Source organism: Puntigrus tetrazona, chromosome 1 (assembly GCF_018831695.1).
Source record: "Puntigrus tetrazona isolate hp1 chromosome 1, ASM1883169v1, whole genome shotgun sequence".
Lineage (NCBI taxonomy): Eukaryota > Metazoa > Chordata > Actinopteri > Cypriniformes > Cyprinidae > Puntigrus > Puntigrus tetrazona.
Window position 1 is genome coordinate 5,437,376 of NC_056699.1, and position 27,533 is coordinate 5,464,908.

Here is a 27,533-nt window from a genome sequence, read left to right on the forward strand (position 1 = left end):
TTGTATTCAGTTAAAAGAATATTTCTCAAAAAAAATAAAATAATAAATAAAAATAAAAATAAAATATATATATATATATATATATATATATATATATATATATATATATATATATATATATATATATATATATATATATATATATATATATAAATTAGAATGTTTTGAAAGAAATGTTTTATGGTCACCAAGGCTATTTAATAATTTTATTTAAAAAATTAAACCAGTCAAATAGTGAAATGTTGGTACAATTTAAAATGACTTGTTTAAACTGTTGAAATAACTCCCATTATATGATATTTTGTAATGTAATTTATTCTTGTGATGGTAAAGATACATTTTCAGCAGCATTACTCCAGTCTTCAGTGTCACACGATCCTTCAAAAAAATCATATATTATATATATATATATAAATATATATATATATATATATATATATATATATATATATATATATATATATATATATATATTATTATTTTATTTTATTTTTTTAAATAGAAAGTTCAAAGGAATCACGTTTATTTTAAAATTGTAACATTAAATAAATAACATTAAATGCCATTGGCTCATGTTTTGTAACCAAAGTTTGTGACATGCCAATTCTAAATAACAATTTCTGCAATTAGAAGTCTAATTTGAAACTGAAGACAAATTCTCCAGATTTCTCAAGATTCAGTACCTACTACTTAGATTGGCAGCAAGTATAAGAGAACAAACCCCACCAACAGAAAATGAAAATTAATTACTTATTGAAATGTCCGTCAGATACAAACTATAAATATGGAATAACAAATATGTTGCAAGAGTAAATCTAACATTGTTTTGCTTTGATCATAATTAAATTCATAGAACTTTGCTTTGAAAGAATGTTGAATGCCAAATGATACCAAAAGCAAAGGAAATCTAAAGTCAAGGGTGAAGAAGATCAATAAATAGGCTCTGGTTGTCTTACAAACCTTGCCAGTAAATGTGGACTTCTCTCGACCTTCACCTCTTAAGAGCAGAAAGTGCCAAGGAATTACTGGCTCAAAGCCATTCTTCCTTGTGTGAATGCCCCCTGTTCTGTCCTAAAAGGAACATTGGAACATATTGATCTGATAGAACTGCAGTTCTTTTCTTCAAGTTTCCAGAGTGATTTACACTAGAGTGTGTGGAAACAACTTATTTATTTACTTATTTTGAAGCACCATCAATGGGGAAAAAAAAATGTATTTGATGCCAGATGTTGTAGTTCTGTAATCTATAAATCCACAAAAAATAGTCATTTTCTCTATGGAAACAAAAAAAGGACATCGTTGGAAATTATGGGAACTCGTTTTCACACCACTATATGCATTTTTTCTAACAATTTGGCCTTAGTTTCTTCTGAGAAAAAAAATCAGAATGGCAAAATCAAAATGTTCTTTGAATTATTAGTATGTCTTACAGTTTTTTAATCTGACTTCAAATTCCCATCCCATATTTATTATTGGTGAGAGAGAGACAATACCCTTCAAAAATAAATAAAAACACTTTTTTTAGTAGACAAGGTTTTCATAAATCCCATTTAAAATCAACACAGCTTTGATTTGGAATCGGATCAAATTCAAGTAAATGGAGACTGAAAATCCTTCTTATTGGTTTTCTTACAACATTTGCTTCATTATGTTAATGCTACACTAAATTGAAAAGCAAAACAAAAAAAAACATACTGTAAAGTCTTTGTAATACTACTAACCACCCACTGTCTAATACCTGCTCTGAAGGAGATTCTGGTTTACAGGGAAACTGGTTTTGATCATGCTGAGTCACCATTAAGAATGCATTCTTGATTGTAATGTGAGGGCCTCTAGTGGTTAGGGACTGAACAGGTTAATAGAGTTCAGCCTGACAAAGATGCATACACTTATGAAGCATCATTACAGGGTATATACCATAGCTATTGCATATGGAGAGGTCATAATTAAATGCTAGTATCATTTTAATATTGTACTTAATGAATAAGTGCAGTATCGTAGGCCTCTGTAGCACAGGGCTGAAAACTGCTTTATATCATTTTAGAACTAGAATTATAACCTATTTGGATGTGTATGATGTGTGGATTTTTACGTTATTAATTCACATTGTATTATATCTTGTTGTATATATATTTTTTAATAAGTAAATGCAATGCACATTTTACCTGAAAATGATTGTATTCATATTTTAACCTGATAATGGTTTGGCTTTTGTATACATCATCATATTTACCAAACACATATATTTTCAAACAGAGTGAGAAAAAAATACAGATTTGTATTTTTTTACAACAACAATAACAACAACAGCTTTTATTATTATGATTACCCTCATCAAATTAAGCAGGAAATAGACAAACAGAGAGAGATAATGTTCTGTAGATGTTTTTCTCTCAATTAATGTATTTTTGTAGTTTGTACACGATTACCTATCAATATTGTTATAAAACAAACTCTATATTTATGCTCTATTTTATGAAGGGAGTCCCTGGCAGGAGGATCATCCTTGGCATGAAAGTGTATAAAAGCCGCTGACATAACAGCAGTGAAAGCAGGTGTATATGCAAAGCAGTCGCCGGTGGGCGTGGTCTCCTCTGCCAAAGCGCCTCTTTTGACCATTCATAATTCAGGTAGGCGGTGCTCAGCACGAGGAGGGGCGTATCTTGACCCTCAAGCCGAAGTTGCGAATCCATCGAGGTAATGAAATGGTTACAAGTCGTTCAATCCGGATAATAAGACACAATTACTTTTCAAAAAAGCGAAAACAGCGCAAACGCAAGCCAGTCCAGCTGTGTTTATTGTAACAGAATGCGCTGTGGAACGAAGACGTAAGTGCGCGCGCTGGAGACGCAGACGCTGGACTGTCAATGCCCGGATTCTCTATTGATCATGCTAATGTATGGAGATATAACTTCTTAAAATAAGCAGAAATGTGGTCGGCGCGCTTTTTTCTCTTCTTCTGCCTCGTCTTCATAACTATGGTGGTTCAGAGGAGCAGCGGGCAGTCAGGTGAGTGATAGTACCGGTGCGTAAAGGGTCTTGGCGAGCTGCGCACTTGTCCGGCGTGCGCTGTTGTTATCGACTACTTTGCTGCACTTAAACGACCGGAGATTGAAAGATTGTGAAGTGTATGCTTTGGGCGCAGTGTATCCCCTAGTCTTCAATGCAGCATATACCATCACTGCTTGTTTGTACATTTCGTACGGTATTTATTTTGTAATGTTAGCCAATCGGTAGTCTGAATGTGGCAAGCCAAGCAATCCGGTTTCATCGATAATTATTATTTCCTGAAATATAAATATAGCGGTACAGAGCATATTTAATATTGGCGATGATGGTAATGATAAAGAAGATTTGCTCATAATACTTTTGACCAATAGTTAGCACTGTTACAGAATTACACTACAGAAGGTATTGCCGGGGCATTGTGCCAATGTCACAAAGAAAGTTTTGTCAATACACCAAAGCATTGCTGAGATGCAGCTTTAGTCTGCCATGCTTGCTCTCAAACTTGTTGACATGTTATGTGAGAACTTGGGAATGTAAAAGAAAGCATTAGATATCTCAGTCCAGCATGATCTGAAGATGATCTGACCTTATTTTGGTGAGCATCCAATGGATTCTGAGAAGGAGTTAGAAATACACACACACATATATACATACATACATATATATATATATATATATATATATATATATATATATATATATATATATATATATATATATATATATATATATATATATATGTATGTATATATATGTGTATATATGTATATGTGTGTCTCAGTGTGTATGTATGTTTTTTTATGCATTTCAAAATGGCTGACGCCAAATATGGCCGACCTTATAGGTCACAACTTTAGGCCAAACAGTTGAAAATTCTAAGCAAAACCAGAAGTTGGTGCAATCCACAAAACTAACCACATATGACAGTGATTGTCTCGACAAGCTTTGTTTCACTAGGTAAAAACATACCACTTCCTGTTTGGCGGCCTCCTCGCTAAAACCGTTGTTACATGTAAACGGTTTGGTAAATCAAATTGATTTTCAGAAAAATGATCTGATGGTGATCTGAACCAATTTAGTGAAGAAGCACTGGAGGTGGATTTTGATTTACATGTTTTTCATGAAATTGAAAATGGAGGAAAGTACGCAATTTAGCATGTTCCGAATAATAGGCAGAAAGAGATATTAGGCCGGCATTGAATGTTTATAAGAAGAAACGTAGGCCTGAGTAAAAACGTTGTCCTGTTGGTGGCGCTTGAAAGAATGAGACGGAAACACCAGAATGGCCATTGGGAATGTTGAGACCGTTCCCAGTCACTGTGATAAATTTCCCGACTTTATAACATGTGGTTCTATGTGCTGTCACAGTCTTCCAGTCAGGGGAGAGTCTATTTTAATGTGTCGATGCGCGTAAAGGCGCTTGGTGGAACGCGGCTCGAGAGCGCGCTCAGCGGAACGCGCATTTCCCGCGCGCTTGGCATCGCGCTGCGGACCCCTACGCTGTGTTCAAATAGCTGCTCAGCATATTTCTGCATCCCTACTGTGAGAAGCGAACCCAGCGTTGGCGGTGCATGAATTAAGTTTTGTTGTGCATGAACGAGGAGAAATGTGGAAGGAGTTTGTCATGACACAAATATAAGTGAGCGTTATGACGCAAATCGGTGTTAAGCCTGTATCCAAGGAGGCAGACCTGTAGCCTACTGTTTTATTCGATTTAGTTCTTACGTTGAATATGACTGTTGACTGAATCGTCATGTTCACAGTTTACCTCAAAAGGAAATTGTGATGTTGTTATAGTGATTAAGATTTTCTGTTTACTTCTTAAATTGCCGTATCAGTGTATTGCAGCGAAATAAAATTATTATTTTTTTTCTGTGTATTTCCTTGGTGATCTTGGTAGGTTTCAAATGAGTAACATGACTGAATTGTTTAAGTGATTGATTGATTTGCTAGGTTCGGTGTCACGTTGTAATTAAATTGTGCTCAGAATGACATGCAAATTGATTATCTATAATTTAAGATGATAAATCATTGTTCGTTAATGACTGTTTGTACAGAACAATTGAACTGAATGCGTCCCTGTTTGGTGTCGCATCTTGTATTTATTACTGAATTTATAAGGTGAAAGTCAATTCGAAGATTGTAAGACCGCTTTAATGCCTAAATCTTCCACAAATAGCCTCCAGTAAATAAAAAAAAGTTTATTTAAAATCACCCATGCAGAAAACTCTTCGCAGATTCGTTCAGGGTCATCAGGTTTCATATTCTCGCTGTTCTTTTTTTTTTTTTTCTCCATACATTTTCTTTTATATCTAACTTCTGCTTCAGCTCATTCAGGCTGCAGATAAATGACACAACATCTGACCCAGGCTGAGATGTGACATTTAAGTTCTAAAGGATATTGACTCGGGAATGCAGTCAAATTATTACTCAGCGTCAACTTGGATTAAGCCCCATTTGAGAGCCCCAATGAGTCTCCCAGTAATTAAGCTTGTCACTGATATGGTGTCTAGACATGATTTCTTTTTCTTTTCTTTTTTTTATGAGCAGGAAATGTTGTTTGCAATTTCAGTCAAGCCTAATCCTCTTATTAGGAATTTGTTTGTCACGGAGTCGCTTTAAAATACACTTGTTGTCCACGTCGTGCAATAGAAGGACACTCGCCGCGGTTATATGGACGTTTAATGATTAAGAATGTTTCTGCGATATCGTTTCGTAATGTCATTATGATGTTCAACGATTCCGGAAATGCAAGTTGTGCAAATTTCAAAATATCACGAAACCCACGAACACACAAAATGTTAATTAGCCAATTATATTTGATTGTGACCTGAACACAATCTCGTAAGATCCACCGCATAGTTAAAAATATTGATAGTCATGCATTTTTTTTTTTTTCAACTTTCTTCAGAAGAGTTGCCACTTAGTTAGTAAGCCAATAAAGCTAATTATAATCTATGGGATTGCCCTTTTTTTAGGGAACTTCAGAGTAGCCAAAAGAATTCTCCTTTTCAATAGGTTAAGGGTTTGTTTTTTACCACCACTTGACATTCTTCTCTGAAAAGAAACGCCTGCTGGTCTCTTTCTGTGGTTGTGGCGTGGCTTCTGTCCATTTGCCTCTAAGACATCGTCCCCCTCCTTCATCCTCGGTGTCTCATCACTGTCTCTCAGTCTTTCTCCATCCTCTCAGAACTGTTTGGCTCGGTGCCTCTTCATCAGCTGTGATCCGTTACTTCCCATACTAATGCGATCATTTATACAGGCATTCAACATCTAACATCCGAAACTGAAGCAACAAGCTGCATCTAAACGCAGCTCAAGCTTGGATTTCTGTAGGTTGTTTGTGACGTAGCATGGCCTCCAGCTTTTATGTTTGCTGTCGCTCTCGCCTTTTATTATTCTCCTTCTTCCTCCACATTTTGAACTATAACAATAACTGAAAACACTTACTAGACCTTGCATGCTTGAAGGATTTGTGGCTAATTATATTTGGGGTAATTATGGGATAGATGGGATGCGTGGTTGCCTAGCAACTAGCAGTTAATTTGGCAATATTCGGATCGTCCTTTTTGAGTTTGAAACCTAATATTTCTTAGAGAAGACAGTTTGTCTGAAGAACATAACTTGGTATGTTTTAAGCCTTGAGTTTTCATAGAACTGGAATCGAAATGTAAGACAGATGACAAAAAAAGTGTTCAATTCCGGTTGCTTGCAATAAGCTAAAATTGTAATCTGCTTATTTATACAAAATTGTAAAATATTCATGATTTTACTTTGCTTTCTTAAATGATCTTCTTAGTTTTTGTTGTTGTTGTTATTTTCTAAAGTCTTTTTTTAAGTGACATTTGACTAGTTTCTACTAAAATATTATTATTGACCTTAATATACTTATTGGAAGCATTAAATTTCATCCTCCTTTTTAATGTTTAAACAGTTTTTTTATTTTTATTTTACTGTACGATTATATGGTTGCTTGTGTTTTGTTGTTTGCATCCAGATTGTGGATTAGTGTGCTGCTGTGGAGGTTGGAAACACTGGTCACTTTGTCCCCTTAAACTCTTCCTCGTGTGCCAGTGACCTGTAATAAATGAGCAAGCGCTCTGAAATGGCAGCTGTGTAGTGGAGGGGGAGAGAAAGGTAAAGAGGGACCGAAAGATAGAGCGAGAGAGCGATAAGCGATTGTACTCCAACATCTCCGTGTCTTCTTGTGTCCATCAAGCCACATGGCCTCTCTTCTGTTGCTCTGTTTAGGTGAGATAGAGGGCAGATGTCACATTGCAATCCTATAGAAATATCACTGCAGCTTCTCTCAGTTTAAAGGTTCATAAAACTCCTACTGCGAAGGTGGGGTGATAGTGTTTCACCTTGGATTACTGGTTTAAAAAGACCTTGTGAGAATCTATAATCGTTGCTTTATGTTCACAGTGGAGAGCTCATCACTTATTTCCCTCAATGCAGTGAAAGTTTTGGATGAAAGGAGACCAGTTAAACTTTTTAATGCAAACTTGAATTAAAGTAGATGCTATATTTACTTTATATTTACTACTATTACAAAATAATAATAATAATAATAATAATAATAATAATAATAATAATAAATATTTACTTTATATTTGTTACTATATTTACAATAATTTATATATATATATATATATATATATATATATATATATATATATATATATATATATATATATATATATATATATATATATTCCTTCATTTAAATTTTTATTGGCAATTATTTTGTGCTGAATGGTAAGGTTCAATGCTATTGTTCAGACAAAATTTAAGCTATATAATAATAATATTATTATTATTATTATCATTATTATTTTTATATTGTTGTTTTGTTGTTATTGTTGTTATTACATAATAATACTGTATACTATTATTATTACTAATACTACTAATATTATTTATTTATTTTTAATTGTATTGTGCTGAATGGCAAGGATTAATGTTATTTCAGACTGAGAAGAAAACAAGCTGTATATTAGGAGTAGTAGTATTGTTATTATTGATAATTACTAAATAATTTCCCAAATAATAGTATTATTAATAATTATTACTTTTAGTATGTAGTACTACAAGTAATACTATTATTAATTCATTAATTTATTTAGAATAAGACAGGAATACACAATAAGAAAAATGTAGTTGCAGAGCGAAGCACTTTTACTGGCTCTAAATAAAAAGATGAATCATTTTTCTCATACTCTTTCAAATCATACTGCATTCAGTTGAGCCTCTTTAATACTGGGGGCTACCATATGGTTTTACTACCTATATATAGCCGGCCACTGGTAAGTCTTAGGGTTGGGCAGTGAGTTATTGGACACCCCCTTACTATTTGAATTCATTTCTTATTTTATCTCTCTGGGATATCCAGCACTTGGAATGATGGGAATTGCATGTAGCTCCTGGGAATGGCCTGCACATTGCATAAATGTAATTTCACACACATGAACAAATGAGTGTTTCACCGAACCTGACTGAGAGCACTGTCTAAACCAAGGATGGATCGTGTGATTGTATGTATAACGTATGTATAATGTAACATAGTACTTCTGTTCTGGTATGCAGTTTATACCAAAGTATTTGTGACCTTTAAATTCAAGTGTTACATAATTCATAACAAATAGTCTCACATCTTTTGGTTTGGTTTAGACGAAGCGCTACATTCGTTGGGATTATTCAAAGCTGTCATAACTACATAGATATATGTTGGTGACGCTTCACAGTACATTTCTAGTATTTAACATTAGCTGAGATTAATACATGCTTTAGATTTGTGATGAAACACTGACCACAATTCAAGTTGGCTATATAGAAAAAAAAAACCTGGAATGTTTTTCTCAAATCGTTAATTTCTTTGTGAGTGAAGACAGAAAGACGTGAACATCTTGGATCACATGGGGTATAGAGTAAATTATCAGGATGTTTTACTCTGGAAATGACCTTTTCCTTGGAAACATAGAAACAACCCGCAGCTCTAAAACCTCTTTGAGGGATCTTTTTCGTGCAATAGAGAAGTATCTTCATCATAGCTGTATAAAAACATCACATCTTAGTGCACAAGACATACTGGAGTGCTGTCACGAAATGATGTCCCTAATGGCATCAGTTTCTGTGAAAGATGGCATTTGTGATTTACCGGAACATTTTAAAATGTGCTGTGCTCGTGTCTAGCTGTGCAGAAAGCATTACAGCTCTGTTATTTTTCTGCGCTGAGAAATTTTTTAAAATGCACTGGTTTCCATAAATATGTCAGGAGCTTAAACCTGGATTTGTAATGTGTATGGATTTATGTAACTGGGTGGTTAAACTAACAACTATCGGATATACTGATGTTGACAAAGCCTAGTAGTTAAATTGAACTTTATTTATTTAACATTTGCCATTCATTTATTTTGTTTTTACCTCACTTTCTCTCTCTCTCTCTCTCTCTCTCTCTCTCTCTCTCTCTCTCTCTCTCTCTCTCTCTTTCTTTCTTTCTTGCTTTTTCTGTTTGGTATTGTTGGGGGAAATGTTGGTCTTGTATATAATGTTGGTTTATATAAAAAGTAAAATAACACCTTTGTCTCTTCTGATTTTTTTTAATTTTCATTTTAATTTGGATTACTCCTCCTGTTGGTATTAACAGAAGGAGGGTTCAAATATGAAGACCTGCAGGGCTTTTAGGATAGAGAGGTTTAGGGTGTGCGGTTAATAACATCTTTCACCCGCCATCTGCGTCTGCCTCATTTTCAGAATTGGAGCAATTCTTAAGGATTCTTTAGTTAAGGTTTCTGCAGAAGAAGGTCATAAGTGAAAATGTATAGAATAAACAGAAGCGCTACGCACAATTTGAACTCCCAACTTACTGAGAAGTGTTAATTATTTTATGTCACCAAGTGAATAAATAAATAGCCTCTTTTGACTCAGAACACCTTGGTACCTGTATAACACCCCTACAACCAGCCATGGTAACTGTAGTCTCTTCATTGGTCAAATTTTAGTAAAGGGTTTTGGTTGCAGTCCAACACTGATTCTCTAGGCAATGCTATCTTCATATGACAATGCTAATTATGATAATGGTGATGATGATAGTCATTATTCTGTCCTTTGTGGATGTGCTGTGACTGACGGTTCCAGCTGTTGGAATGGATCTGAGCAGCCCTGAAGGTGGCTGAGGGAAGAAAAACAATATTTGGGCTCGAGATGGCATTGGGAGATATATAGCATTAGGTGTCATAATGATGTTTAATTAATATAATAAAGGGAACGGTATAAGATTAATTATTAATTAGTGGCTGGAGAAATTAATGCATTTATTTTTACATTATTTCAAACATATTTTGAGGCTGTAGTTAAATGTAATATATATATATATATATATATATATATATATATATATATATATATATATATATATAAATGCAATATTTTACTTTGACAATCCAAAATATCAATCAGTGGATTATAGAAAATACAACATTAATATAAATTAACAAAATTATTTTAAAAGTCTTTTGTAACCAAAAATATTTTTGTAACCATTTTTGTTTAATTTTTTCATGACATCTGGGTACAGATTTTGAGGAATTTATGCATAATCACCCTTGGTTGTCAGATTTGGAATTAATGGGAAAATAAAAAAAATATATAAAAAGACACAAATCATCTGAACACATTAGGTAATTACAATTTAATAAGAAAATGCACTAAATTATCATTGAAATATTGTCAAGTTAAGTGTTAATGGTCCTAGAAATAGGCCTTATTGTCTTTTATCAAAAACAAAATTTCTTATATTTGAATCTAACTAAAAGTAATGTGATGTTTTTGTGAGATTTACTAATATTTTTCTGAATTTATTTCCACTTTAGTAAAACTTATACAGTGTGCGTATGTACGGGTGGATACGCTTAGATTCAATTTGCTGCAGTGATATTTATTAAAACATGCTATATTGTTGGTATATTATTAGAATGAGAGTGTAAACACCCGTACAGAAGAGTCCACAATGAAACTGCCTTCCTAATTAGGCGAATTAGCCAGAGATCAAAAAGGAAAATTAGTAGCACTGCGCCACATGTTTTGTGCCGAAGTAGCCTGTGCTCATTTGCATGACAGCACATGTTGGCTGCTCATTATGGACAGCTCTGACAATATGTTGCCTGATTGGACAGATTGCTCATCAGGAGAATCCAGGTCTTGCTAGCCCACCTGGGACCCGGTAGCATTTTAACGATGCCTTTCAGCATTCAGAAAGAAAACACATACATTCTGAAATCTTAAACACATTTGCGCAATCATGTAAATTCTCATAAGTATACGTTTCAGGTTGAGAAGACATGCAAACAAATATAGAATGACCTTTAGTGTGAATACACATTCAGCTATATTCAGCCTTTATTAAGTTAAAAATTAAATTTCTTACAGCACAAGAGCAAGGTTTTAAAAGTAAAACACACACACACACACATTCATTTTATCCAAACAAGTTATATCAACTATTGTTCTCCAAGATGAAGCATTATTGACATGACCTTCTGTAAAAATTCTTAGCAGTGCTTAGTAATCAAAAGTATATTAAATTTTAATAATTGTGGAGGAAAGGTTGAAGACTTCGACTGATGGTGGCGAAGCAGGTGGAGGAGGAAACAGAGAGCCGATTGGACAGGGAGACAGGGAGAATGTGGAGGACCAAGGCAGAGCAAATGGCTCCGGTAATTGATGTGGAGACGGGGATCCGGAAGGCCACCATGGAGCCGGAGAGACAGAGGACAGAGGTGGAAGAGCCTGACAGAGCCGGAGGAATGAAGGGACAAGGTGTAGCCAAAGAAATGGAGTCCTGAGGCGGTAGATGGTCGACAACAGACCAAGGTGGAGCCTAATGGACGAGGGAGCCTTGCAGAGCTGGGGGACTGATGGGCCACGGTGAAGAAGAGGGAGCTCAGAGCCATTTTGGAGCTTACGGGACGAGGGGCTGATGCAGAGTCTGGGACTCAGGGATCCTCCAGCCATGCTTCAGACCCGTGGTAAATCCAGCACACAGACATTGGGCTGAGGGTGAGCAGGAACGAGTGGGAGGGTGGTCATTTGTGAGTCTCCTCTGGGCTCAGGAGGGCACTTAGTGGAGCGGGCACTTCTGGGCTGGACGGGTCCAAGGGAGACAAAGGACAGAGGAAAGGGGCAGGATCGAACTTCAGCTCGGTTACCCAGTCAATCAGATCCTTTTCCTGCAGGCCCAGATGCACTGTCAGCTCATCCTCAGCCATGGTGCAGTGGGAGGAGCTTCACTCCGCACTCTCGCTGTCTGTGGCTTTCTCCACCGTGTCAAGCTCTGTTGTTGGCTCTCGCACTTGGTTTGCTGTTTGAGGTCCACAGTAAGTGGGGACGTGAAGGACACCAGCACCCAGCACTCGATAAAGGCAGCCTTCCCCAGACAGCTGCGCTTAGTCGTTTGTGTGATCTTAGAGAGAGCAACCCCCTGCTCCATCTTTCATTATGGAAAAAATGTTTTGGGGAAACTCAACGCTTACTTTCTTTTGGGATGCACAAGGATGAATGGTAACAATAAACAGTCTTTTAATAATCCATACTAACATATAGACAAGAGCGGACAAACAAACACTTTCAATCTTATAAAGGGGAGACAATAACCTAATTAAATAACACACACCTGAACATAATGACACAATCAACAGAAGGCAGAAACTAGGTCACAAGAGCACATGGGGAATGAACACACACACAAAACAGTCCAGGGGTGTGACAAATATCTTAATGATTTTTTTTGGCATAAAAGAAAAATGTAGCATTTTGATACAAACAAAGCATTTTTGGCTATTGCTATAAATGTACCCCAACAAGTTAAAACTGGTTTTGTTGTCCAGGGTCACACACACATTTACACACATATATTGCATGTACTTATTATGCACTCCATCCAATGACTATTATTTATAATATCATATCATCTTATAATATTCTAGTTATAAAATTTTTTGATTTTGTCATTCGCAGTGTTTCATTCATTCCTGTCTATAGTCCAGTTGTAATTTTCGTTTCATCTTCCAATTAGAGGTTGTAACGTTGTGATTTCTCTCTGGTTGGTTTAGTTTGTGGCTTAAATCTTCAGTGAAGAAAGCCATTGTGGAGAAAATGAATGGGAAAAACACTTCCGGAACCAGGGCCGCTGGCAAACGTCTGGTCACCGTTATGCTCTATTGTGCCATGGCAGGCCAGTGTTTCGGTCATCACACACAGTTCTGGGCTACAGTGCTCTTTTATAGTCCTGTATTTTTCCATTGCCAGTCAATTAACACTAAATCCCAATTTAACAATTAATACTAAAGCGATTAATGGTCTCAAAGGCACGCTGATGTCTTACATGCTGCTTTCTGCCATATGTGGCCTGTGATCTGCCCGCTGTGAGCTCAGTCGAGTCTTACTCCGGGCTGTCTGTCACATTGGCTGGCAAAAGAGCTGTTCTTTGTGAAATGAAAGTGTCCAGCTGGATGTGATGTTCAATTCATCAGCTCCAGCCCAGGCTGGTTTGATAAATGACATGGATGCTCTCCTCCATTGCATGCGCACACACAATGACACAGTCTAAGCCACAATTGTTCTCCTGTGTCAACCGTGCAGTTATATGAACTAAGACATTTTTGGGGCACAAAGGCATGGAAATAAACCGACACTTAGCTTTAGTTTAAGCTTTGTTTCATATATTCAGTGTAATGTAGCAAACCGTATACAACAGAACAACAGTAATGTTAATTAACAAATTAACATGTTTTGTGCAATTTGGTATGTTCATTATTATAGCTTTGACATTTAGGGAAAAGTTCTCTTCCCATAGGGAGGCACTTTTAGAGCAGTTTAATCATTCGACAAAAAAAGTCTTTCAGCAAGTCTGAGTTTCATATCATTCATGGAGTCATGCATCTTCCTGGGCACTTTGGGAAATCTAACTAAAGTCAGACCTTATGATGTATCTGCCATTCTTTAATAGCATATTCTCAGATATTATGAAAGTTTTTGAAGTCGTCTTTCAGTTGCAAAGAAAAGTTATGTTGTAATGTTGCAGCACTAATCAAGCATCTATAGTTAGATGTTGTCAATCACAATCTGTATTATACTTTAGAAATCATTCTGATATTCTACTTTGGTGTTCTATATATGTATATATGCATGACAGTTTATTTATTCTTTGTGAAAATTACGACTTTATGATAACTTTGGTTTGGTTGCTTTAATGATACAATTATCGTTGATAGAATACTTCACAATTTGTCAGTGTAGTGTTAGACATAATTAATTTCATATGCTGTGAAATTTATTCTGAAGAATCAAATAGTGTGCTTCAAATGACTCTGAAGGAGCTGTGAGAAACTAAATGAATAACTCTCTATTGGCAAGGAGCATTCAGTATTGGCCGTATCACAGTGTATTACTTCTGCTATCCATTATAGTTTCCTGACAAGTAACCAGTGCTCCCTCGGTTTTGTCTTCACCTTGTAATGGTGTTAACCTCAGCTCTCAGTTTTCAGGCAGAGGGAGGTTTGTGTGAGGTTAGTCAGACTCTTTAACCATCCCACAGATAGAAAGTTACCCTTGACCTCTGAACAAACTGACAATGTGCTATTTCGGTATCCCTGCCTTTCCACAGGCTTCATAAGTCAGAGTTAAAATCACTGTCTGAAAGAGCACCATGACTTCAAATCCAATAACAGAATTTTTCATAACACAAACATCCTAAACAGATGTAGTTATAAGGTATCTAGGCCACTTTTTTACAAAAATTTAAGAAGAGCAGTGATACACATGGTTATAATTTATCATGTTAAATTTCTTAATAATAATAACTTCACATTTCGTTGTTCTTTAAATATTCCTCCAATAAATGCTAACTTGTACATCATTTGTGCTTTGTGTGTGATTATTAACCTGTATTACCACCGTTCATCTTAGTTTTGGTGTGGTCAGTCTATTTAAGCGCCGCCGTCTTGTATACATTACCTTTTTGTCCATATCATTTTGCTTTTACTCTATTGGCATAAAGACATTACTGATTTCTTTCAGCGACAAGCTCTCTCTCTTTATTAGTTTTTCATGTTCAATCCTTGAAAATGTAGCTGTTATCATGAAAGCAGCAGCTACACTTTGTCAGCATTGATAAAGCAGAGAGTCTTATGAACTCGTCTGATAAAACATGCACATCTTGCAATCAAAACAAACACATTTTTCTTGCCGTTTCCACATTTGAACCGTAAAAGCCCAAGTAGCTCATTTACGCTTTGATATAGCGCTTTCATGCCTTGTGTTGTTTAGAGTGTAAAAATCACACAGCCTCAACTTTTTTATTTCACTAGTAGAGCTCACATCAGTATATCAAGTAAAAGGTCTATAATGAGGGACTTTTGATATTGGACTGGCAGAACATGGTATTTGAACAGTCATAAAAGGAAAAGGTTTTATTTTTTGGCATAGTTTTGACGTCTACCAGAAGAGGCGCAAGAGGTACTTTGCTAACCAGGCAAACTTTGACCCCTTTGATATTAGCATGCATCTAAACACAGTTTGAAAGTTGACACAAATAGGACTCTGTGGTGCTAAAGTACTATCTCTGTCTGTTTGTTAACTCTAATCGTATGGCCACTCACTGTGCTGAATGCCACAAGCATTAGCTCTAGCTCCTAATTGGCTCGGCTCCGGCTAATTGCGCACTCCACTGGGAGGCAGAGCTGCTTATTTCAATAATGGTAAACAAGCTCTAGCATTCCTCTAACGGTCATGTTTTAATTAGAGGAAAGTCCAACACATGTGCTGACGGAGCATGGTAGAGAGAGACGGCAAAACAAAGGGTAAATCAAAAAGGCTACCACGAACAAGGCTATCTCTGAAGGCCAGCCCACTCTACGCACATTAGCACATTATTACCGATAGAGTTTACACGCAAACATCACATGAATCACAATATGTTATATGTTTGGTTTTTCAACTTGATCGAATGAGTTTATGGGACACTCTGAAAAATATTATTTTTTAAAACATATTAGATTTTCAATATGGGTTTTCCAGCTCACAGTACATTAATACATGAAATGTATGTAGTTTTATCATTTAATCAAATTGCATGAAATTGCTCAAAATTCAATTAAAATTAAATTAAAATAGTCATGATTAATGGAAGTGATTAATATTATTTCAGCTGTTTCATCAACATGTAATGTTGAATTTAATTTACACAATTTCAAAATTAACTCCATTTTAAAAGATACATTTTCTTTTTGGGGTTTGTTTATTTATGGGTTTTTTTTATCGTATGCCAAAGTGTTAAATTAATAAATATGGTAGTCAAGTAGTACAATAGTATATAAAGTTGTCTTTTACTTACACAATGAGTGTGTGTGTGTGTGTGTGTGTGTGTATATATATATATATGTATATATATATATATATATATATATATATATATATATATATATATATATATATATATATATATATATATATATATATATATATATATATATATATATATATATATATATATATATATATATATATATATATATATATATATATATATATATATATATATATATATATATATATATATATATATATATATATATATATATATATATATATATATATATATATATATATATATATATATATATATATATATATTCAGAATTCATTGTAGTTGTTTTGTGAGTGCTTGCTCAGTAAAATGATTAATTTTATCAAATGTTACAGACTCCAAATTTTTGAATGCTATTGTATATATCAAAATACTGTAGTTTCACCATGAGATAATCTCACTCAGTGGTAACTTAACTGTACTTTTTTTGCTTCTTTTTTCTGTTAAAATACTCATATTAAGCATCGACTGTCATGTTTTAAGGGTAGGTATTGTGTGTGTCTGAGAGAGAGAGAGATGTTTCTTATTATTCTGTGCTAGTTTCTTCCTCCTCCCACCTGGCAGCAGCTGAGTCGCCCATTAACCTGCATGTTGCCCAGGAGCTCTTAAATCTCTCCTCAGCACTTACTGTGAAATACTTTTAATCTCTTCTCTCGCTCTATTGTTTAAGACTGATATACTGTAGTACTAAAGCTGTTTTTTGTTGGCAACATAATTTGCTTGTCAGAATTTAAACTGACTGTTTTCTAAATGTCTTCTCAATTTCTCAATAACTGTTAGGACACACGCTCAGCTCTGATGAGAAGCTATTAGAATCTAACCGTGGCTACTATAATTAAATACTCGATACCTTGTTTCTTTCAGAAATACATCATATTAGGAAAGTGAGACATGCAAATAATAACTAATAACTAAGGCTATATTGCACACTTTAAAAAAAAAATCCAAATCTAATATACTTTATAATTGCATGTTAAATCATATGAGTGAAACTTTATTATAGTTTAAATACATATATAATAAACATAATTACCTGAATTGTACACTTTTTATGTAACAATTTTAATGAATCTTTTTCATTAGAATGTAAAAATATACTCAGAATTAATTTATTTTAGGGTAATTTTTTTTTTTAAATTATGCTTAATTCATTTCATTAATATTATATATCTGCATGTATATGTGTGTGTGTGTGTGTGTGTGTGTGTGTGCTAGTGTATGACCATTCAATAAAATTAAGTGCACTTATTTTTCACTTTTTTAGTTAATTTTTGTTATTTACTTTTTATCATTTTAACAACACATCTTTTTTGTTTCCTTTTTTTCAGATCATGGCTACCATGGTCAATTTTTCTAACAATCTTGTTGATACAGCTCATCAAACAGCAGCGATTTCCCAAAAAATAAATTTCTCTACTTTTGCTATAAACTCAAACGTCTCCCGGTCGCCAACTAAGTTTTGCAAGACGAATGGGTGCAATTGCCATGGGTCGAATGCTATATATTAAAAAACATTACTCATGGGCAGTCACATATGTTTGGAGCAATCGTCATAATGCACCGTAAGGTATCACATCATATTTGGAAGTTATCATACAGCTGTGCTCTATAGATGGAAAGCTGATATGTCTGTTGGTGTGTGCGGAGCTGATCCGAAGAGCGTGTTTGCAGTGCAGATCCGAATCAGGATTTATGGGTGTAATAATGGAAGCTCAGTGGCTTCATTGAAACACACCGACACGCTTTCTCTGTCATCCTACACATTTATCTGTCTAAGCAGTATCTAATGGCCGAGCGAAGGCTGTTTTTGTGCAAACATGCGCATCGTGGGTCAAAGATAAAAGCGATGCTGCAATCTTCACGCCCCCACCGTGACCCGACCCTTCATCATTTCATCCTCGTGAACATCAGGGCATCCAAGCACAGTCTAATTTCTTATCTCAGACAACAAAGCGAACTTACTCCAGCGTTATAGAAACGCACCTTTAAGAAATGCATCTTTGCAGGTGTCTTTCGAAAACAACGTCTCAGATTTCTCAGACGTTTTACGTTAACATCTTGTTCAGTAGGTTTTTGTTACACATTTGTTTGGTCTCAAACTGCCGCTGCCGCTTTTATCTCTGCTCGGCGCTGGTTGTATCAACCCCCATCTTATTCGTTCCCTATTGTTTTCTCATTCTTTGTCATTTCTGCTTTTCATCTCGTCCCCGTTTCATTCAGCTGGTGATAAACGGTTCCATTCACGCTGAGTTTGTAGTAAACAAGACATTCATTTCTGTTACTCAGCTTTCCGCAGTCTCGTTATGTCTCACATCTGCCTTCCTCAACTACTTTTCAATCACATTCTGTGTCTCTCCCACAATTCCTCAGTCTTTCTTGTACTTCAGATTTTTTCCTTCAGACAGATGAGAGAGAGGAGTGTTGCTTATTAAAGACATGTTTAAATCAATAATGCTACTCCATTTTTAAGTGGCGTGACAGTAACTGTTTTTAAAAGACCTTGTTATAGCAAGCTTCATTCCCCGATATGTTTAAATGAGCAAATACAACAATTTGTACAAGCTCAGAAAAGTTTTTCTATAGCAGAATATGTATCTGTTTGTTGTTATCGTTTCTACTAGAGCTTATACTAATAACTAATATGTCAAAATAGTAGGGTTTTTTTCAGCGTTTTAGTTTTGTAATATCTGTTTATCATTTATTTAATTTTTTTAAGTGTTTGGTAATATTATAAAAATTACTTGTTCCCAAGGCAATTTTAAGTTTATATGTATATTTTATAGTGCTGGCAATGATTAATCGCATCCAAAATAAAAGTTTTTGTGAACATATAATATGTTTGTGTACTATGTATATTTATTATTAATATTTAAAGACACAGAGTATATATTTAAAAACTATTTACATGTATACATTCTTATAATTTATATTATATATACATATATTTAATATAATATATAAAAACTTGACCTAACTTTACTAAAGCAAGTAAATATTTCTTCTTTAGTATACTGAGTAGTGTTGAACAATCTGTCAGTGTAAAATATCTGCAGCTTTTAATGCTGTAGAAAACATTGCATTTAAAGTTATTACATTTAGAGCGGATTTGTGCCTTTTTTTTTTTTTTTTTGTCAAAATTCCTTGACTTAATTGAAAAGTTCTCATAATTCGCTTTGATATTTTTTATTGTGCTCAGTTAGACATCTTAATGTTTCCAAGGTGCCCTGGATATTAATGGATTACGAGCCTGGGCGGCCTCCCCATCAGCGAAGCAGTTCTCCTGCTACCACGATGGTGTTGACTTGCTAATGTGCAAAAGTATCAGTATGAAACATGATGGATTTATTGTCAGCTGTTATGCAGACAAGTGGTTAAAATGGAAAAGCAATTGCACCACAGAGATTATGGTTCTGGAGTAAACAGGAGAGTAGAGACGTTGACTTAGCACTTAGTTTTTAACGTAAAAACACATGCACCTGATAAAGCGTGAGCTCTGATAGATGCAGACTTTCCCCACTTCACCTAGTGTAAGGGTTAGAGAAATAACATACAGTATTGTTATTTTTTTTGTTCTTGCAACGTCTGTCCGGTGCCTGCAGGGTCATTGTGATAGAAAAAGCTACATGTTTGTGATGAATTCATTTTAATTTTCAAAAGACAAGGTAGATTTGCAGCACCATTCAAGAGTTTAGTGTTTTTGGTTTTTAAAATAAAGCAGTGTTATTCAGCAAAGATGCAATTTATTGTTTAAAAGCGAAAGTAAATGCTGAAAGTATTCTGTTAAAAATGTATCATGGTTTCCACAAAAATGTTTAGCAAGATTGATTTACAGAATATTATACAATGATTTTTTTACAGGAGATCAGTGCATTTGAATGTATTTTTAAAGATTGTTTTTAGGTGCAGTTCTTCATTTTCTTTTTGCTGTTTTGGAATATCTGTAAACATTATAAATAAAAATGAATTCATGAGTTCTTGCTGATTTAGAACTGCATGACGAAATAATTAAGTCTGATTTAGCTCCGATGTAAAATCAGCAGAGCTGGTTGCATAACGTCCTATGCACAATTTACAAAAAATCCATTAGATTAAAGTGACAATGCAGAAAAGAAATGTAATTATTGAAAGTGTCTGGCACTTATATGTCCCATACTGCAGTACACATACATGTAAAGAATCTTGTGGGGCCTGAAAGTGAGGAATGACATTTTGGGTCTTATTTGATCATTTATAAAACAACATCTCTGAGATGCATGCTAGTAATGAAATATAAAGTTAACAAACATATACACAGACAATAGACACAGAGAGTGAGAGCCAGAGAGAAAGAATAACCCCTTTATGGGATCTAATATTATTGGTTTATGGTCTCATAACACTTATCTGCAGTGAACAGACCTTACTCAGTGTGATCCAAGTCAATTGAGTCTTTATTACTACATCCACCTGGTCCCTATAAAATCTCTTAAACAGAGAACATTCTGCCTGATGTCAGGGTTTACAGATGCAGCATTAATGTTGGTGTTTATTGATGACCTGCTGACCCTTTTCGTCCAAGCATGCGCTTTTTGCTTTGGCATGGTGCTGCCTGCATACTCTTCACCAGCTAGTTTAATTATTCATAGCACAGTTACCAATAGCTTAGCTTATCTACAAACACGTCAACAAATTTGATATACCTGCTAATACTTATTTTCTGGGGGAAACTGCTTTTTTACAGCATTTTTACTTGTGCTTTTGTATCTTTCGTTTTAATAAAACGAATAACCCTGGAGTTACAAAACTCTTTTAAATCTAAATATACACTGCAATTGTTTTCTTTTTGGTTGTACCCACAGTAGTGTGGCAATGACCATCGGGGTGCATTTTCTGAGAAAATACTTTCAGTTCTTTAAAATTTCATGTTTATCTCAGTGCATTACTTGCAGTGAAAATTGTAAATTGAATTTTTTTTTTTCAGCCCAAGCCCGGTGTTTAAATGAATAAGGGAAAAGATACTTGAAAAACATGTGCTTGGACAAATGACTCGCCTGTGTGTTAGCTCTTATGTGAGCTCTCTGTACATCCTAAGCCGTGAGCCATGTGATCCAGTTATTCACTGTTCTATCTAAGCATGCTTGGAATCCAGGCATGCACTTTAAATAACATCTTTCAAGTGACTGTAGCGGGGAGAGTCAACACTTGTAATAGTCACTCAATAGTGATTCAGTAGGAGGAAATTCTCTGCTGATTGCTCCTCAGAAATCTGGAAACTCAAGCTGGGAAGCCAAACTCCCAGAGCAGCAGTTTGAGATTCCTTCTTTTTGATTAATATTGATATATTTTGTTTTTGAAGATAAATTGATATTTAATCAATGGCACATATGTGCTCACATTGAAAGAGTACAACAAGCGCAGACTATTTCCAGAATGTTTATCTAAACTTTTTTTACCTGGCGTGTAAAAAAGGGCTGTTTTAGTAAACTTAAACAAACTCGTTTCGTTTAATTTCTATTCTATTCTATTGTATTCTATTCAATAAAATAAAATAAAAAAACTTCTTTGTTTTTTTAATTCTGGCTACGGTTGGTAAGACATAATTTCGCATTTTGTTTATTTGAACTTAAAGTACTAAAATAATGAAAAGAAATAACATTAATAAATAAAAATTAAATTAATTATTTTTTAAATTAATAAATTAATTAAAATTTAAAATTCAAGTGAAAAAGATCATATAAAAGTACAATTCAAAATATTAACCTAAAAATATATATATATATATATATATATATATATATATATATATATATATATATATATATATATATATATACACACACACACACATATATATATATATATATATATATATATATATATATATATATATATATATACATTTGTGAAAGCATCTTCTATTTTCCTTTCATCTTGAATGTATTTTTATACTTAATGATAACAGGTGATAAAATGACTATCTTTGGAAAGACACATAGCTTGTGGATTATTTCTTCAGGTTGCAGGGTTTGTTTTACTCAGAACACTAGCTGGCCTACTGTATATGGAAGATCCCAGGACAGGATTATTGACCCGTGAGCCTGGGATTTATGCTCTGGTGGTCAGGCTTGGCAAAGGAGGGGCTCTCGATGCGAGATGTGATTAAGTTTTGTGACTTGTGTATGGCAGAATTGCCGGAATGATGGATCTGGAACATGGGCAGATCTTATTACACCACCTGCCCTTTACATCACAAAGCAACAACCCCCCTTCATCCAAGGTCACCAGCAAGGACAGAGGTTAACGTCTTAACATCTGGCCTGAAACATGCCTGTGCTGAAAACGGGAGGTTCGAGAGCTGAATTAGTATGACTGACAGTTTTATAGGCATGTGGGTTATACACATGTGATATAAATATAGCATCAGTATTTATGCACTTCATTCATCACACTATCATGCTGTGCTGTGGTTCTATGTGAAGAAATCATAAAATTTAACACTCGTTCCCCAAGGGAGTATCCATTGCTCATTTGGTTTAATTTTAGTGAAGAATGCATGCTGTTAGAGTCAAAGGTGAAGTGTCTTGCGACTTTTCAGATATATAGTTTAGATCACCTTTGAAATAAAATTGAAATACATCATTTAAAAGCTTGAAGTAGATACTTTTTTTTTATGAAGCCTTTGAAAATGGGTGCACAGTTAGTAGTACAGTTTAAAATAAAATTTTTCTATTTTCATATATATTAAAATGTCATTTATTCATGTTATTCAGTTATATTTTCAGTTGCTGCTTACAAGGTATGTATTATTTTAATATTTATCTATATTACTATTATCAATATTGAAAATATTTCATCAAAAGAAGTCATAGCAAAAGAAATATATATATATATATATATATATATATATATATATATATATATATATATATATATATATATATATATATATATATATATATATATGTGTGTGTGTGTGTGTGTGTGTGTGTTTTCTTATGATATTGTGTGTGTTTTTTTCGCTTTTTTTTCTTTTCGTTTATTATCGCATCACTGCCTTTAACTTTAACAGTGTATAAAATACTTTAGACAGACTATAAATTATTTTGTATAGTATAGATGTTACAGCTTTCAATCTGAAATAGAAAAAAAGGTGAAATCAGTACTGATTTGTATAATTATACAATTTTGACCAGCTTCTAGGCGGAAAACTGTTCACTCATGAAGTGCCTTGAACAGTGAAGAGGACGTTGCTAAAATTACCCAGCACTAGCTATGTTTTAATGAACAGCAAACTGGCACAGTGGAGGTGAAGTCAGAGCTAGACAGAAAATCCAGGAGGCTTTTGTGTTCTCAAATCAAATCGTGTCGCTATGGATCAGAGTTTTAGTTCTTGGATACAGGAGTCCTTGCTAATGCAGCAAGGATTTTACCTGAACCCCATAACCCACAAATGCAACCTGTTGCTCCGTGACAGCTAACACAACACAAACATTCAGAAATATCTCCAGAATATTCTGCAAAGAATACAATCAGTAGAACTCTTGACTTTAACATCTCTATGTACTGGTGGTTTTGGTGGAAGCGGCAACAAGTTGAAGTTGGGGTACTGGATATTTTAGTAGTTTTGCTGCAATGCCCTTGCTTATTTAAACATTGTAATGTCATGGCTAACCAGTTTGACCATTTAAAGAGGCTTTCGTGAGCGGTTCCTTCAATTTAAATCAACAAAACATTGGTTATGTCTTAACTATAGACTAAACAGATTAACTGTGTTATGTGTTTTCCGTCTCGTATGTTGAAACAGGAGTATTTAATGCTCTGGGCATTAATTCCCCACCACTTAACAGTTCAACAGCACTATCACAGTCATTACGTAAAGGTTAAGGGTAATTCGTTCTGGTTTTCCATCATGATCGTGGATAGTAAACATTTAGCAAACTTTTCTCGTGATTATCATGACATAAGAGCTCAATGATGAGGGAAGCCTCCAGATAGCTGAACATAAATCATGGTAAGTGGTGCCTTTTACTTGCTGCTGACCTCTAAGCTAGCTAAAATATTCATGATACTCATGGCTATGCAGAAAGGATGTCTTTGTCCTCTGAAGTAATAATGACAGAGTCTAGGGGTAATGCAATAAGAATGAATAGCGCCTACTGATAGTGTTAGTTATTTGCATGCGATCTGTGTTGTTTTAGCATCCAACCATCTATAAGTGTTGTGTGATATTCAGCAGAAAACAGAATGATATATATATATATATATATATATATATATATATATATATATATATATATATATATATATATATATAGTATGTGTGTGTGTGGTGAACAATCCCAAACCACATCAATCTTAATAAATACTATTCATTTTGTATTAACTCATATATAAGTGATACATAATTGTACGTGAATGATTTAACCTCCAGCACCTTTTATATATGATTTTTCTAGAATTGCAAAGTTCCTGGAGTCTCCACAAGTGCAATGTTTCAGGTTCTCAGATATTTTGCTTGGGTACAAAATCCTAAAAAAACTATTTTTAATAGGCTTCATGGACAAATAAGTTGTGGGTGACTCTCAAAACTCTCAAGGAACAGCATCACAACGTGTTGAACCGCTTTTTGAAGAATTTATCTTCTCTCACAGTAAGTTTTAGGAGCTCGTATTAGTCGATCTTTGCAGGACAAACATTTCAGGAGGATGGATGGATGAACTAAAAATGTGCTCCTTTTTTAATAAACATATGCTCTAATGCTAAAATGACACAGTTTCTGTCCATTTTAATTAGAATTTTTTATTGAAAAAAAAAAAAAATACAGCTTATACAATTAGAGTCATACCAAAACAGCACAGATATCAAGAGCCACCGTAGTATATTTGTTTTAGTAGCTTTCTTTCATTGGCTGGTAGAGGACACAAACGCCTCTGGCTGTATCGATGTCCAGATTAAGGAGCTGAACCCTCTGAGAACAATATTTTTTTTTGTGCCGTGGGAGCTATTTTCCTGAGCTTATGCACAGTGATGCAGACTCCTCCATATATGCTGCGACACAAAGGCTGCCGGTGCCTGAAGCAGCTCATCAAGATACAGTAGCTGCTTTAGTGCTGCCTGTCAGCCGAGCAACGTCTTTATCCTCACCTCCCGCCCATTTACAAGGCTTCCTGGGACTTTCATTATGTACTCTGACACAATCGAATGGACAGATGAACTGACAAGGCCTTTAATATGACTGTAGCTGTGCCTCGGGAAAGAATCTTCCCACTCCTCGACACAGAGAGCTGGAGATGGACTGAGCTGAAGCCCACAGCTAATTATGGATGTGTATCTGTCATATAGCTCAGCATGAGAGAGTCATAGTTGCATTTTTTACTGCTGAAACCATAGTTCATGTAATTTTAATTTAATTATTGATCAACATCTTACAGTATAGAAATGATTTATTTTATTTTAACAGCATGATTCTTTTTTGTTTTTGTTACCAAAAACTAAAGTAATCAAATAATTGAACCACAATTAAAAATTAATTTAATAATAACATGCAATTAAATTAAAATATATTTCTTAGCAATGAATGAATAAATGCATAGTCTTACATTTCTGTGCAACTAATTGAAAATATTATGTTTAAGGTAAAAAAATCCCCCAAAAATTCAAAATTGGTGGAAAAAATGTGTGTTTTGTGTGTGTGTGTGTGTGTGTGTATGTGTGTATATATTATAAGCAACAACCTAAAATACATTAAGGTATAAATAAGTTCTATATTCTTTCTAAATGCTCATGATGCTATAAAAATACATTTCTATTGCTTTAGATGTTCAATATGTACTCTGAAGTAGGAATAAGATTTGAAAACGTTATTGGGTAGGTGAAGCAATATCATAGTCAGCTGTATCATCATTCACCATGGATTCGCAAATACCAATGCTGAGGCACAATTTTGCAGGAAAAGAACAGATCCTCCTTCGATGGTCTGTCTCTTTCCATAGCACTTCACCACAGATGTGTGTCCTGGTGTCAAGAGCGCTACAAAGCTCCATTTAATGACCTTACAGTCGTGCTCACTTTTTAGTCAGAGGTGTTGGTGTCAGAGCTCTAATAGTTGGTACACCCTCCCTGTGGCACCTGGTGTGTAGAAAGCAGCCCAAATGAGTCTCCCATCAGTTGCCATGGTTTTGGAAAGACAGAAACTGTACTGTCAGAATCTGGCAGTTGAATAAAATGTTAATGCTTGCTTGCTTTCAAAAGCTTAAGAGGTAGCCGCAATTGTGTTATCGTTAGTTAAATAAAATTAATATATGGTATATAAATAATAATAATAACTGACAGCTTACTTAAGTTACCCAATTTTATAATATTATGCAAATATCTGTCATTTTACGTAATGTTGCGAGATTTTACAATAATTTACAGATTTTGCTGCTAATGTTTTGTGATGTTTATCCTACTACAAGTTTTGTGTCTCTTTTGGTTGGACAAACAGCAGTGGTCTTGTCCAATTGTTCAGTGGGAGTGTGTTTAATCCTGCTCTCCCAGAATTCCCTCCTGCAGCTTCTTTTGATTCAGCTTTTTCATGGCTCCACTGAGACCCAGCAGAGATTCTACAGATCTATTGATCTCAGATGGTATTAAGGGCCACACAGTTTGATATACAGAACCATTTACAACCACAAAATCCCAGTTTCACCCTAGATTTTCAATGGATGTTGTCTAGATCTTTATCTTTCTTTCTGCACGTCCGGTGGTTGCTTTCTTTGCTTGTGCTTTGTCAGGCAGTATTCGTAGTAGAAAGGGATAAAGGTTTGCTTGACATGCTTTCTAGAGATGCATCCATATGATTGCGTCCACAATCCTACCCAATTTAGTGTTTGAAAGAGAGTTCATTTATAAATGCATGTCTATATAGGCGAGTTTCTTATGCTCACCAGGGCTGTATATATTTAAACAAAAATATATATATATTTAGTAAACAATAATAATAATATTTTTTACATTTTAAAATAACTGTTTTCTATTTGAAAATATTTTAAAATGTATTTCATTTCTGTGATGCAAAGCTTTTTTTTTCATTTTTAGCATCATTACTCCAGTCTTCAGTGTCACATGATCCTTCAGAAAT

At 34.6% G+C, this 27,533-nt stretch overlaps 1 protein-coding gene across 1 annotated transcript in view; it reads left to right on the forward strand.

Annotated features, from left to right (window-relative positions):
* Positions 1 to 2,689: 2,689 nt before the first annotated feature.
* si:ch73-383l1.1 (receptor tyrosine-protein kinase erbB-4) overlaps positions 2,690 to 27,533 on the forward strand; it is a 122,809-nt gene continuing 97,965 nt past the window's right edge. The window contains exon 1 of the mRNA XM_043247655.1: positions 2,690 to 3,009. Coding sequence (XP_043103590.1) covers positions 2,931 to 3,009 — 79 coding nt within the window. The 5' untranslated portion in view covers positions 2,690 to 2,930. The remainder of the gene's footprint in view (positions 3,010 to 27,533) is intronic.